Raw genomic sequence first — 15,093 nt, 5'->3', positions numbered from 1 at the left:
GATCCACACATCCTCTACCACTTCTGAAACCACACTGTTCTTCCCCAATCTGATGCTCTGTACATGCCTTCACCCTCTCAATCAATACCCTCCCATATAATTTACCAGGAATACTCAACAAACTTATACCTCTGAAATTTGAGCACTCACTCTTATCCCCTTTGCCTTTGTACATATATATATATATATATATATATATATATATATATATATATATATATATATATATATATATATATATATATATGTTACATCATCATTATACTTTGTCGCTGTCACTGGCATCAGCGAGGTAGCGAAAGTAAAGAAATGAAAGAACGGCAAATCCCAACCATATACACATGTATATACATACATGTCCACACACCCACATATACATGCATATACATTTTAACATATACATATACATACCTACACAGACATATACGTATATATTCTTTTCTTTCTTTCAAACTATTCGCCATTTCCCGCATTAGCGAGGTAGCGTTAAGAACAGAGGACTGGGCCTTTGAGGGAATACCCTCACCTGGCCCAATTCTCTGTTCCTTCTTTTGGAAAATTGAAAAAAAAAAAAAAAAAAACGAGAGGGGAGGATTTCCAGCCCCCCGCTCCCTCCCCTTTTAGTCGCCTTCTACGACACGCAGGGAATACGTGGGAAGTATTCTTAATCCCCTATCCCCATTATATGTTTAAGAATTATTTGATTTCCTTACTCACGGTTTGAAGTGTCATACAGGAAAAGTGGATTTCATAATAAACAACTAGGTACCTGTAGTTACCTTTGGTGATCCAGCATTGTTCCTGGGTTACTCTTAACTTACTGCATGCTGTCACTTTTTGAAAAAACTTTAATTTTGCAAAAAGATCCAAACATCCACTAGCAGTAATTGCACTTTGCTGAGCAAGACGAACCTTCTCACTGTGAGGGTTTTCAGCCATAACATCCATTTCTTCCTGCTTCTCCTGCAGAGGCTGACGGTCTCCAACAACTCCATGTTTCCCAATTAGCCAGTAGGTCTCCATGAATCCTTTACCCTTGATCTCCATCTCACCCCGGAGCTTAACGATGAAGCCTCCGACCCGGTCCAGCGCGTTTTTGGTGTCAGAGGAGATGTGCACCTTGAAGGGCAATCCGGTAGATTCCATCCGAGAGGCAGTGTTGACGGAGTCACCGAAGAGGCAGTAGCGAGGCATCTTAGTGCCTACTACGCCTGCAACCACCGGCCCGGAGTGTACTCCCATCCTGATCTGGATCCTCTCCCCGGGCATGTGAGGGATAATGAAGTTCTCCGTACCGTGCAGGAGATCCAGGGCCATAGAAGCGATCTCCGCTGCGTGGTCCTTACCTATTCTTTGCGGGACGCCACTAGCCACCATATAGATTTCACCGATGGTTTCAATCTTGTAGACGTCATAGAGTTCGATTCGAGAGTCGAACATCTTGTAAAGAGCGTTGAGCAGAGATATTACCTGCATGGGCGTGCTTTCCGAGGACAGTTCGGTGAAGCCCACGATGTCGGAGAAGTAGATGGTGACCGACTCGTAGGTCTCGGCCGACACCTGGCGGTGCTGTTTGAGCTGCTTGGCCACAGAGGGCGGCAGCATCTGGTACAGCAACATGTCTGACCGCTTCTGTTCGTAGGCCAGTTCGTGTGTTTTGTGGATAAGGGTATCTGAAAACGCCTGCAATGTCCTGGTCATCATGCGAACCAACAGGATGATGATGGGCGAAATCAGAAGCACCACACACAAGAGAGCAATCCCGATGACGACGTGGCTGTTCGAAGCGTTCATTTCCGAAAAAAGCGTCCGCTCGATTACGTGCCGAATCTCGTATTGGATCTTCTGCAGAGCGTCTAAGTAGCCTAACATGGCATAAAAGTACTCTGTGGCTTTGTCGAAGTCGGGGTCGATCTTTGTGCGGCCAAGAACCTCCAGACGGCGGCGAGTGATGTTAGCATACCAGGCATAGGACTCCTGCAGGTTCTTATATCTGTCAGTGATCCAGAATTCAAAATTCTGACTCGTGTTCAGGAAGTCGTAACCTAGAGCGTCATTCGTTACAAAGGCGATGTAGCTTTTTTGGTTGAGCGCTCCACGACCGAAGTATTGAAGACCGAACACCATAGAGATGCCTAGATGCTCGATGGCTCTTATCATGTTCTTGTAGGCCAGGAGGGGTCGCCACACGCCTGCCGCGTCCTTCTCGTTGATTTCACTCGTTAACTGATCCAGGAAGATGTAGTTAGCCTTGTTGTAGAAAGCAATCCCAGCCTCGACTGAAGGTGTGTCAAATTTGGTGATCTTGTCTCTAAAGTCGTCGAGTCGTATCCTGAAAAGGATCTTGTTATTGAACAGTTCGTGTTCCTGGCGGAACACTGGCCACTTAAGTTCATCGAGTAGCATGTTGGTATACTTGAAATGTTCTGTCAGGTTCCCACGAATGACGGACCCGTTGGTGAAGAGATAAAACGCGATCTCGGCCCTTTCCGACTGCAGCGCTTCTGTCACGTTACCGAGGCCCGTGCTGATCTGCACCTGGTCAATAGTCTCTTGCATGTCGTACTGGTATTCCAAGACCGTGACCATATTGATAGAATTTTGAATGATGAGGGCCATGATAGGGATGAACGGCAGCAGAAGAATCTGTAATAAGTGAATCTGCTTCCCGCGACCCGTGGTGGGATCCAATCCGCAGCACCCCGTCTTCACCAGGGAATCGTTAATCACTTGATCCCTGATTCCTTTCGATGTACGAAATTGAAGGATCACATTTTCTTTCGTGCCTTTAACAGAGCAGCTTTAATACGTTTCTTCCTGAGTTTCACAGTCTTCTTGATTGATATAATTAGAGGAATACATAGAATGAAGGCAATATATCAACCAGACAAGCTGCCAGTATTATGACCTCTCACACCAGACAACCTGCCACTAGTAATATATACATGTACATAATTCATACTTGCTGCCTTTATTCATTACCTTCGCCAACCCTCCACACATGAGATGACAACCCCCTCGCCCCGCATTCGTGCTGGGTAGCACTCAGTCTCTTGCTGTCATTTATAATGCACCGAAACCACAACTCCCTTTCCACGTCGAAGCCCCAAAAACTTTCCATGGTTTATCCCAGACGCTTCACATATTCTGGTTCCATCCATTGACAGCATGTCGACACCGTTATGCCATATCGTTCCAATTCACTCTATTCCTTGAACGCCCTTCACTCACCTGCATGTTCAGGTTCAGATTGCTCAAAATCTTTTTCACTCAATTTTTTCCAGGCATAGGACTCCTGCAGGTTCTTATATCTGTCAGTGATCCAGAATTCAAAATTCTGACTCGTGTTCAGGAAGTCGTAACCTAGAGCGTCATTCGTTACAAAGGCGATGTAGCTTTTTTGGTTGAGCGCTCCACGACCGAAGTATTGAAGACCGAACACCATAGAGATGCCTAGATGCTCGATGGCTCTTATCATGTTCTTGTAGGCCAGGAGGGGTCGCCACACGCCTGCCGCGTCCTTCTCGTTGATTTCACTCGTTAACTGATCCAGGAAGATGTAGTTAGCCTTGTTGTAGAAAGCAATCCCAGCCTCGACTGAAGGTGTGTCAAATTTGGTGATCTTGTCTCTAAAGTCGTCGAGTCGTATCCTGAAAAGGATCTTGTTATTGAACAGTTCGTGTTCCTGGCGGAACACTGGCCACTTAAGTTCATCGAGTAGCATGTTGGTATACTTGAAATGTTCTGTCAGGTTCCCACGAATGACGGACCCGTTGGTGAAGAGATAAAACGCGATCTCGGCCCTTTCCGACTGCAGCGCTTCTGTCACGTTACCGAGGCCCGTGCTGATCTGCACCTGGTCAATAGTCTCTTGCATGTCGTACTGGTATTCCAAGACAGTGACCATATTGATAGAATTTTGAATGATGAGGGCCATGATAGGGATGAACGGCAGCAGAAGAATCTGTAATAAGTGAATCTGCTTCCCGCGACCCGTGGTGGGATCCAATCCGCAGCACCCCGTCTTCACCAGGGAATCGTTAATCACTTGATCCCTGATTCCTTTCGATGTACGAAATTGAAGGATCACATTTTCTTTCGTGCCTTTAACAGAGCAGCTTTAATACGTTTCTTCCTGAGTTTCACAGTCTTCTTGATTGATATAATTAGAGGAATACATAGAATGAAGGCAATATATCAACCAGACAAGCTGCCAGTATTATGACCTCTCACACCAGACAACCTGCCACTAGTAATATATACATGTACATAATTCATACTTGCTGCCTTTATTCATTACCTTCGCCAACCCTCCACACATGAGATGACAACCCCCTCGCCCCGCATTCGCGCTGGGTAGCACTCAGTCTCTTGCTGTCATTTATAATGCACCGAAACCACAACTCCCTTTCCACGTCGAAGCCCCAAAAACTTTCCATGGTTTATCCCAGACGCTTCACATATTCTGGTTCCATCCATTGACAGCATGTCGACACCGTTATGCCATATCGTTCCAATTCACTCTATTCCTTGAACGCCCTTCACTCACCTGCATGTTCAGGTTCAGATTGCTCAAAATCTTTTTCACTCAATTTTTTCCAGGCATAGGACTCCTGCAGGTTCTTATATCTGTCAGTGATCCAGAATTCAAAATTCTGACTCGTGTTCAGGAAGTCGTAACCTAGAGCGTCATTCGTTACAAAGGCGATGTAGCTTTTTTGGTTGAGCGCTCCACGACCGAAGTATTGAAGACCGAACACCATAGAGATGCCTAGATGCTCGATGGCTCTTATCATGTTCTTGTAGGCCAGGAGGGGTCGCCACACGCCTGCCGCGTCCTTCTCGTTGATTTCACTCGTTAACTGATCCAGGAAGATGTAGTTAGCCTTGTTGTAGAAAGCAATCCCAGCCTCGACTGAAGGTGTGTCAAATTTGGTGATCTTGTCTCTAAAGTCGTCGAGTCGTATCCTGAAAAGGATCTTGTTATTGAACAGTTCGTGTTCCTGGCGGAACACTGGCCACTTAAGTTCATCGAGTAGCATGTTGGTATACTTGAAATGTTCTGTCAGGTTCCCACGAATGACGGACCCGTTGGTGAAGAGATAAAACGCGATCTCGGCCCTTTCCGACTGCAGCGCTTCTGTCACGTTACCGAGGCCCGTGCTGATCTGCACCTGGTCAATAGTCTCTTGCATGTCGTACTGGTATTCCAAGACCGTGACCATATTGATAGAATTTTGAATGATGAGGGCCATGATAGGGATGAACGGCAGCAGAAGAATCTGTAATAAGTGAATCTGCTTCCCGCGACCCGTGGTGGGATCCAATCCGCAGCACCCCGTCTTCACCAGGGAATCGTTAATCACTTGATCCCTGATTCCTTTCGATGTACGAAATTGAAGGATCACATTTTCTTTCGTGCCTTTAACAGAGCAGCTTTAATACGTTTCTTCCTGAGTTTCACAGTCTTCTTGATTGATATAATTAGAGGAATACATAGAATGAAGGCAATATATCAACCAGACAAGCTGCCAATATTATGACCTCTCACACCAGACAACCTGCCACTAGTAATATATACATGTACATAATTCATACTTGCTGCCTTTATTCATTACCTTCGCCAACCCTCCACACATGAGATGACAACCCCCTCGCCCCGCATTCGTGCTGGGTAGCACTCAGTCTCTTGCTGTCATTTATAATGCACCGAAACCACAACTCCCTTTCCACGTCGAAGCCCCAAAAACTTTCCATGGTTTATCCCAGACGCTTCACATATTCTGGTTCCATCCATTGACAGCATGTCGACACCGTTATGCCATATCGTTCCAATTCACTCTATTCCTTGAACGCCCTTCACTCACCTGCATGTTCAGGTTCAGATTGCTCAAAATCTTTTTCACTCAATTTTTTCCAGGCATAGGACTCCTGCAGGTTCTTATATCTGTCAGTGATCCAGAATTCAAAATTCTGACTCGTGTTCAGGAAGTCGTAACCTAGAGCGTCATTCGTTACAAAGGCGATGTAGCTTTTTTGGTTGAGCGCTCCACGACCGAAGTATTGAAGACCGAACACCATAGAGATGCCTAGATGCTCGATGGCTCTTATCATGTTCTTGTAGGCCAGGAGGGGTCGCCACACGCCTGCCGCGTCCTTCTCGTTGATTTCACTCGTTAACTGATCCAGGAAGATGTAGTTAGCCTTGTTGTAGAAAGCAATCCCAGCCTCGACTGAAGGTGTGTCAAATTTGGTGATCTTGTCTCTAAAGTCGTCGAGTCGTATCCTGAAAAGGATCTTGTTATTGAACAGTTCGTGTTCCTGGCGGAACACTGGCCACTTAAGTTCATCGAGTAGCATGTTGGTATACTTGAAATGTTCTGTCAGGTTCCCACGAATGACGGACCCGTTGGTGAAGAGATAAAACGCGATCTCGGCCCTTTCCGACTGCAGCGCTTCTGTCACGTTACCGAGGCCCGTGCTGATCTGCACCTGGTCAATAGTCTCTTGCATGTCGTACTGGTATTCCAAGACTGTGACCATATTGATAGAATTTTGAATGATGAGGGCCATGATAGGGATGAACGGCAGCAGAAGAATCTGTAATAAGTGAATCTGCTTCCCGCGACCCGTGGTGGGATCCAATCCGCAGCACCCCGTCTTCACCAGGGAATCGTTAATCACTTGATCCCTGATTCCTTTCGATGTACGAAATTGAAGGATCACATTTTCTTTCGTGCCTTTAACAGAGCAGCTTTAATACGTTTCTTCCTGAGTTTCACAGTCTTCTTGATTGATATAATTAGAGGAATACATAGAATGAAGGCAATATATCAACCAGACAAGCTGCCAGTATTATGACCTCTCACACCAGACAACCTGCCACTAGTAATATATACATGTACATAATTCATACTTGCTGCCTTTATTCATTACCTTCGCCAACCCTCCACACATGAGATGACAACCCCCTCGCCCCGCATTCGCGCTGGGTAGCACTCAGTCTCTTGCTGTCATTTATAATGCACCGAAACCACAACTCCCTTTCCACGTCGAAGCCCCAAAAACTTTCCATGGTTTATCCCAGACGCTTCACATATTCTGGTTCCATCCATTGACAGCATGTCGACACCGTTATGCCATATCGTTCCAATTCACTCTATTCCTTGAACGCCCTTCACTCACCTGCATGTTCAGGTTCAGATTGCTCAAAATCTTTTTCACTCAATTTTTTCCAGGCATAGGACTCCTGCAGGTTCTTATATCTGTCAGTGATCCAGAATTCAAAATTCTGACTCGTGTTCAGGAAGTCGTAACCTAGAGCGTCATTCGTTACAAAGGCGATGTAGCTTTTTTGGTTGAGCGCTCCACGACCGAAGTATTGAAGACCGAACACCATAGAGATGCCTAGATGCTCGATGGCTCTTATCATGTTCTTGTAGGCCAGGAGGGGTCGCCACACGCCTGCCGCGTCCTTCTCGTTGATTTCACTCGTTAACTGATCCAGGAAGATGTAGTTAGCCTTGTTGTAGAAAGCAATCCCAGCCTCGACTGAAGGTGTGTCAAATTTGGTGATCTTGTCTCTAAAGTCGTCGAGTCGTATCCTGAAAAGGATCTTGTTATTGAACAGTTCGTGTTCCTGGCGGAACACTGGCCACTTAAGTTCATCGAGTAGCATGTTGGTATACTTGAAATGTTCTGTCAGGTTCCCACGAATGACGGACCCGTTGGTGAAGAGATAAAACGCGATCTCGGCCCTTTCCGACTGCAGCGCTTCTGTCACGTTACCGAGGCCCGTGCTGATCTGCACCTGGTCAATAGTCTCTTGCATGTCGTACTGGTATTCCAAGACTGTGACCATATTGATAGAATTTTGAATGATGAGGGCCATGATAGGGATGAACGGCAGCAGAAGAATCTGTAATAAGTGAATCTGCTTCCCGCGACCCGTGGTGGGATCCAATCCGCAGCACCCCGTCTTCACCAGGGAATCGTTAATCACTTGATCCCTGATTCCTTTCGATGTACGAAATTGAAGGATCACATTTTCTTTCGTGCCTTTAACAGAGCAGCTTTAATACGTTTCTTCCTGAGTTTCACAGTCTTCTTGATTGATATAATTAGAGGAATACATAGAATGAAGGCAATATATCAACCAGACAAGCTGCCAGTATTATGACCTCTCACACCAGACAACCTGCCACTAGTAATATATACATGTACATAATTCATACTTGCTGCCTTTATTCATTACCTTCGCCAACCCTCCACACATGAGATGACAACCCCCTCGCCCCGCATTCGCGCTGGGTAGCACTCAGTCTCTTGCTGTCATTTATAATGCACCGAAACCACAACTCCCTTTCCACGTCGAAGCCCCAAAAACTTTCCATGGTTTATCCCAGACGCTTCACATATTCTGGTTCCATCCATTGACAGCATGTCGACACCGTTATGCCATATCGTTCCAATTCACTCTATTCCTTGAACGCCCTTCACTCACCTGCATGTTCAGGTTCAGATTGCTCAAAATCTTTTTCACTCAATTTTTTCCAGGCATAGGACTCCTGCAGGTTCTTATATCTGTCAGTGATCCAGAATTCAAAATTCTGACTCGTGTTCAGGAAGTCGTAACCTAGAGCGTCATTCGTTACAAAGGCGATGTAGCTTTTTTGGTTGAGCGCTCCACGACCGAAGTATTGAAGACCGAACACCATAGAGATGCCTAGATGCTCGATGGCTCTTATCATGTTCTTGTAGGCCAGGAGGGGTCGCCACACGCCTGCCGCGTCCTTCTCGTTGATTTCACTCGTTAACTGATCCAGGAAGATGTAGTTAGCCTTGTTGTAGAAAGCAATCCCAGCCTCGACTGAAGGTGTGTCAAATTTGGTGATCTTGTCTCTAAAGTCGTCGAGTCGTATCCTGAAAAGGATCTTGTTATTGAACAGTTCGTGTTCCTGGCGGAACACTGGCCACTTAAGTTCATCGAGTAGCATGTTGGTATACTTGAAATGTTCTGTCAGGTTCCCACGAATGACGGACCCGTTGGTGAAGAGATAAAACGCGATCTCGGCCCTTTCCGACTGCAGCGCTTCTGTCACGTTACCGAGGCCCGTGCTGATCTGCACCTGGTCAATAGTCTCTTGCATGTCGTACTGGTATTCCAAGACCGTGACCATATTGATAGAATTTTGAATGATGAGGGCCATGATAGGGATGAACGGCAGCAGAAGAATCTGTAATAAGTGAATCTGCTTCCCGCGACCCGTGGTGGGATCCAATCCGCAGCACCCCGTCTTCACCAGGGAATCGTTAATCACTTGATCCCTGATTCCTTTCGATGTACGAAATTGAAGGATCACATTTTCTTTCGTGCCTTTAACAGAGCAGCTTTAATACGTTTCTTCCTGAGTTTCACAGTCTTCTTGATTGATATAATTAGAGGAATACATAGAATGAAGGCAATATATCAACCAGACAAGCTGCCAGTATTATGACCTCTCACACCAGACAACCTGCCACTAGTAATATATACATGTACATAATTCATACTTGCTGCCTTTATTCATTACCTTCGCCAACCCTCCACACATGAGATGACAACCCCCTCGCCCCGCATTCGCGCTGGGTAGCACTCAGTCTCTTGCTGTCATTTATAATGCACCGAAACCAAAACTCCCTTTCCACGTCGAAGCCCCAAAAACTTTCCATGGTTTATCCCAGACGCTTCACATATTCTGGTTCCATCCATTGACAGCATGTCGACACCGTTATGCCATATCGTTCCAATTCACTCTATTCCTTGAACGCCCTTCACTCACCTGCATGTTCAGGTTCAGATTGCTCAAAATCTTTTTCACTCAATTTTTTCCAGGCATAGGACTCCTGCAGGTTCTTATATCTGTCAGTGATCCAGAATTCAAAATTCTGACTCGTGTTCAGGAAGTCGTAACCTAGAGCGTCATTCGTTACAAAGGCGATGTAGCTTTTTTGGTTGAGCGCTCCACGACCGAAGTATTGAAGACCGAACACCATAGAGATGCCTAGATGCTCGATGGCTCTTATCATGTTCTTGTAGGCCAGGAGGGGTCGCCACACGCCTGCCGCGTCCTTCTCGTTGATTTCACTCGTTAACTGATCCAGGAAGATGTAGTTAGCCTTGTTGTAGAAAGCAATCCCAGCCTCGACTGAAGGTGTGTCAAATTTGGTGATCTTGTCTCTAAAGTCGTCGAGTCGTATCCTGAAAAGGATCTTGTTATTGAACAGTTCGTGTTCCTGGCGGAACACTGGCCACTTAAGTTCATCGAGTAGCATGTTGGTATACTTGAAATGTTCTGTCAGGTTCCCACGAATGACGGACCCGTTGGTGAAGAGATAAAACGCGATCTCGGCCCTTTCCGACTGCAGCGCTTCTGTCACGTTACCGAGGCCCGTGCTGATCTGCACCTGGTCAATAGTCTCTTGCATGTCGTACTGGTATTCCAAGACCGTGACCATATTGATAGAATTTTGAATGATGAGGGCCATGATAGGGATGAACGGCAGCAGAAGAATCTGTAATAAGTGAATCTGCTTCCCGCGACCCGTGGTGGGATCCAATCCGCAGCACCCCGTCTTCACCAGGGAATCGTTAATCACTTGATCCCTGATTCCTTTCGATGTACGAAATTGAAGGATCACATTTTCTTTCGTGCCTTTAACAGAGCAGCTTTAATACGTTTCTTCCTGAGTTTCACAGTCTTCTTGATTGATATAATTAGAGGAATACATAGAATGAAGGCAATATATCAACCAGACAAGCTGCCAGTATTATGACCTCTCACACCAGACAACCTGCCACTAGTAATATATACATGTACATAATTCATACTTGCTGCCTTTATTCATTACCTTCGCCAACCCTCCACACATGAGATGACAACCCCCTCGCCCCGCATTCGCGCTGGGTAGCACTCAGTCTCTTGCTGTCATTTATAATGCACCGAAACCACAACTCCCTTTCCACGTCGAAGCCCCAAAAACTTTCCATGGTTTATCCCAGACGCTTCACATATTCTGGTTCCATCCACTGACAGCATGTCGACACCGTTATGCCATATCGTTCCAATTCACTCTATTCCTTGAACGCCCTTCACTCACCTGCATGTTCAGGTTCAGATTGCTCAAAATCTTTTTCACTCAATTTTTTCCAGGCATAGGACTCCTGCAGGTTCTTATATCTGTCAGTGATCCAGAATTCAAAATTCTGACTCGTGTTCAGGAAGTCGTAACCTAGAGCGTCATTCGTTACAAAGGCGATGTAGCTTTTTTGGTTGAGCGCTCCACGACCGAAGTATTGAAGACCGAACACCATAGAGATGCCTAGATGCTCGATGGCTCTTATCATGTTCTTGTAGGCCAGGAGGGGTCGCCACACGCCTGCCGCGTCCTTCTCGTTGATTTCACTCGTTAACTGATCCAGGAAGATGTAGTTAGCCTTGTTGTAGAAAGCAATCCCAGCCTCGACTGAAGGTGTGTCAAATTTGGTGATCTTGTCTCTAAAGTCGTCGAGTCGTATCCTGAAAAGGATCTTGTTATTAAACAGTTCGTGTTCCTGGCGGAACACTGGCCACTTAAGTTCATCGAGTAGCATGTTGGTATACTTGAAATGTTCTGTCAGGTTCCCACGAATGACGGACCCGTTGGTGAAGAGATAAAACGCGATCTCGGCCCTTTCCGACTGCAGCGCTTCTGTCACGTTACCGAGGCCCGTGCTGATCTGCACCTGGTCAATAGTCTCTTGCATGTCGTACTGGTATTCCAAGACAGTGACCATATTGATAGAATTTTGAATGATGAGGGCCATGATAGGGATGAACGGCAGCAGAAGAATCTGTAATAAGTGAATCTGCTTCCCGCGACCCGTGGTGGGATCCAATCCGCAGCACCCCGTCTTCACCAGGGAATCGTTAATCACTTGATCCCTGATTCCTTTCGATGTACGAAATTGAAGGATCACATTTTCTTTCGTGCCTTTAACAGAGCAGCTTTAATACGTTTCTTCCTGAGTTTCACAGTCTTCTTGATTGATATAATTAGAGGAATACATAGAATGAAGGCAATATATCAACCAGACAAGCTGCCAGTATTATGACCTCTCACACCAGACAACCTGCCACTAGTAATATATACATGTACATAATTCATACTTGCTGCCTTTATTCATTACCTTCGCCAACCCTCCACACATGAGATGACAACCCCCTCGCCCCGCATTCGCGCTGGGTAGCACTCAGTCTCTTGCTGTCATTTATAATGCACCGAAACCACAACTCCCTTTCCACGTCGAAGCCCCAAAAACTTTCCATGGTTTATCCCAGACGCTTCCACTTTCATATTCTGGTTCCATCCATTGACAATGTCGACACCGTTTGTCCATATCGTTCCAATTATTCACTCTATTCCTTGAACGCCCGTTCATCACCTGCATGTTCAGGTTCAGATTGCTCAAAATCTTTTTCACTCAATTTTTTCTGGCATAGGACTCTGCAGGGATCTTATATCTGTCCAGTGATCCAGATGCAAAATTCTGGACTCGTTTGTGCAGGAAGTCGTAACCTAGAGCGTAATTCGTTACAAGGCGATGTAGCTTTTTTGGTTGAAGAGCGCTCACGACCGAAGTATTGAAGACCGAACACATAGAGATGCTAGATGCTTCGATGGCTCTTCTCATGTTCTTGTGGCAGGAGGGGTCGCCACACGCCTGCCGCGTCCATCTCGTAGATTTCAACTCGTTAACTGATCCAGGAAGAAGTAGATTTGCCCTTGTTGTAATGAAGAAAAGCAATCCCGCCTCGACTGAAGGCGGCTTTTAGTGTCCATATTGGTGTATCTTGTCTCTAAAGTCGTCGAGGTCGTATCCTGAATAAGGATCTTGTTATTGAACAGTTCGTGTTCCTGGCGGAACACTGGCCACTTATAGTTCTCGAGTAGCATGTTGGTATACTTGCAATGTTCTGTTCGGGTTCCCACGAATGACGGACCCGTTGGTGAAGAGATAAAACGCGATCTCGGCCCTTTCCGACTGCAGCGCTTCTGTCACGCTTACCGAGGCCCGTGCTGTTCTGCTACTGTCATTAGTCTCTGGCATGTCGTACTGGTATTCCTAAGCTGTGACATATGATTGATATTTTGAGTGATGAGGGCATGATAGGGATTGAACGGCAGCAGAAAGAAATCTGTAATAAGTGAATCTGCTTCCCGCGACCCGTGGTGGGATCCAATCCGCAGCACCCCGTCTTCACCAGGGAATCGTTTATCACTAGATCCCTGATTCCTTTCGCTGTACGAAATTTGAAGGATCAATTTTCTTTCGTGCCTTTAACAGAGCAGCTTGATTACGTTTCTTCCTGGTTTCTCAGTCTGCTTGACTTCGATATAATATAGAGATACATAGAATGAAGGCAATATATCAACCAGACATCAGCTGCCTAGTATTATGACCTTCTCACACCAGGTCAACCTGCCACTAGTAATATATACATGTACAGTAATTCTTACTTGCTGCCTGTATTCTTTACCTTCGCCATCCTCCCTCACATGAGATGACTAACCCCTCAGCCCGCATTCGCGCTGGTAGCACTTAGTCTCTTGCTTGTAATGTATTAAGCACCGAAACTCAACTCCTTTCCACGTCGAAGCCAAAAAACTTGCATGTTTTATCCCAGACGCTTCACAATTCTGTTACCATCCAGTGACAGCATGTCGACACCGTTATGCCATATCGTTCCAATTCACTCTATTCTTGAACGCCCTTCACTCTCCTGCATGTTCAGGTTCAGCTTGTCAAAATCTTTTTCACTCAATTTTTTTCCTGGCATAGGAACTCCTGCAGGTTTTATATCTGTCTGTGATCCTAGAATTCAAAATTCTGACTCGTGTTTCAGGTAGTCGTAACCTAGAGCGTCATTCGTTACAAAGGCGATGTGAGCTTTTTTGGGGGAGCGCTCCACGACCGAAGTATTGAAGACCGAACACCATAGAGATGCTAGATGCTCGATGGCTTTGATCATGTTCTTGTAGGCCAGGAGGGGTCGCACACGCCTGCCGGTCCTTCTCGTTGATTTCACCTCGTTAATGATCCAGGAAGAATGTAGTTAGCATTGTTGTAGAAGCAATCCCAGCCTCGATGAAGGTTTCTTTTGTGTCAAATTGGTGATCTTGTCTCTAAAGTCGTTCGAGTCGTAACCTGAAAAGGATCTTGTTATTCGACAGTTCGTGTTCCTGCGGACAACACTGGCCAACTTAAGTTCAGCGAAGTAGCAAGTATGGTATACTTGTAAATGTTCTGTCAGGTTCCCACGAAATGCGGACCGTGGGTGTGAAAGAGATTAAAAACGCGATCTCGGCCCTTTTCGTCTGCAGCGCTTCTGTCACGTTCACGAGGCCCGTGCTGATCGGCATTGGTCCCTAGTCTCTTGCATGTCGTACTGTATTCCAAGGACCGTGACCATATTGATAGAAATTTGAATGATGTGGGCCATGATTGGATTCTCTAACGGCAGCACGTATGATCTGTAATAATGTGAATCTGCTTCCCGCGACCCGTGGTGGGATCAATCGCAGCAACCCCGTCTTCACCATGGAATCGTAAATCACTTGATCCTGATTCCTTTCGAAGGTCCGAAATTGAAGGCATCACATTTTCTTTCGTGCCTTTAACAGAGCAGCTTTCATAACGTTTTCTCTGGTGTCCTCAGTCTTCTTGATTGATATAATTAGAGAATACATAGAATGAAGGCATATATCAACAGACCAAGCTGCCAGTATTATGACCTTCCCCACCAGTCCAACCTGCCATAGTATATATACATGTACATATTCATACTTCGCTGCCTTTATTCTTACCTTCCGCAACCCTCCCAATGAGATGAAAACCCCTCGCCCCGCATTCGCGCTGGGTAGCACTCAGTCTCTTGCTGTCATTTATAATGCACGAAACCAAAACTCCCTTTCCACGTCGAAGCCCCAAAAAACTTTCCATGGTTTATCAGACGCTTCACATAATTTGGTTCCATCCATTGACATGCTGTGACCACCGTTATGCCATATCGT

The 15,093-nt window shown here is 45.8% G+C and overlaps 1 protein-coding gene across 1 annotated transcript; it reads right to left on the bottom strand.

The window, feature by feature from the left end:
* Window positions 1-471: 471 nt before the first annotated feature.
* On the bottom strand, window positions 472-2,919 carry LOC139752757 (uncharacterized). Its single transcript, XM_071668645.1, has one exon. The coding sequence runs from the start codon at window positions 2,617-2,619 to the stop codon at window positions 697-699; it is 1,923 nt and encodes a 640-aa protein (XP_071524746.1). The 5' UTR covers window positions 2,620-2,919; the 3' UTR covers window positions 472-696.
* Between the last annotated feature and the right edge of the window lie 12,174 nt (window positions 2,920-15,093).

This window comes from Panulirus ornatus, chromosome 2, assembly GCF_036320965.1.
Source record: "Panulirus ornatus isolate Po-2019 chromosome 2, ASM3632096v1, whole genome shotgun sequence".
Classification (NCBI taxonomy): domain Eukaryota; kingdom Metazoa; phylum Arthropoda; class Malacostraca; order Decapoda; family Palinuridae; genus Panulirus; species Panulirus ornatus.
This window is presented reverse-complemented; position numbering and strand designations above follow the sequence as displayed.

Bases quoted from the DNA above. Each gene is read 5' to 3' on its own strand.
- LOC139752757 (XM_071668645.1), bottom strand. From the start codon at position 2,619: ATGGCCCTCATCATTCAAAATTCTATCAATATGGTCACGGTCTTGGAA.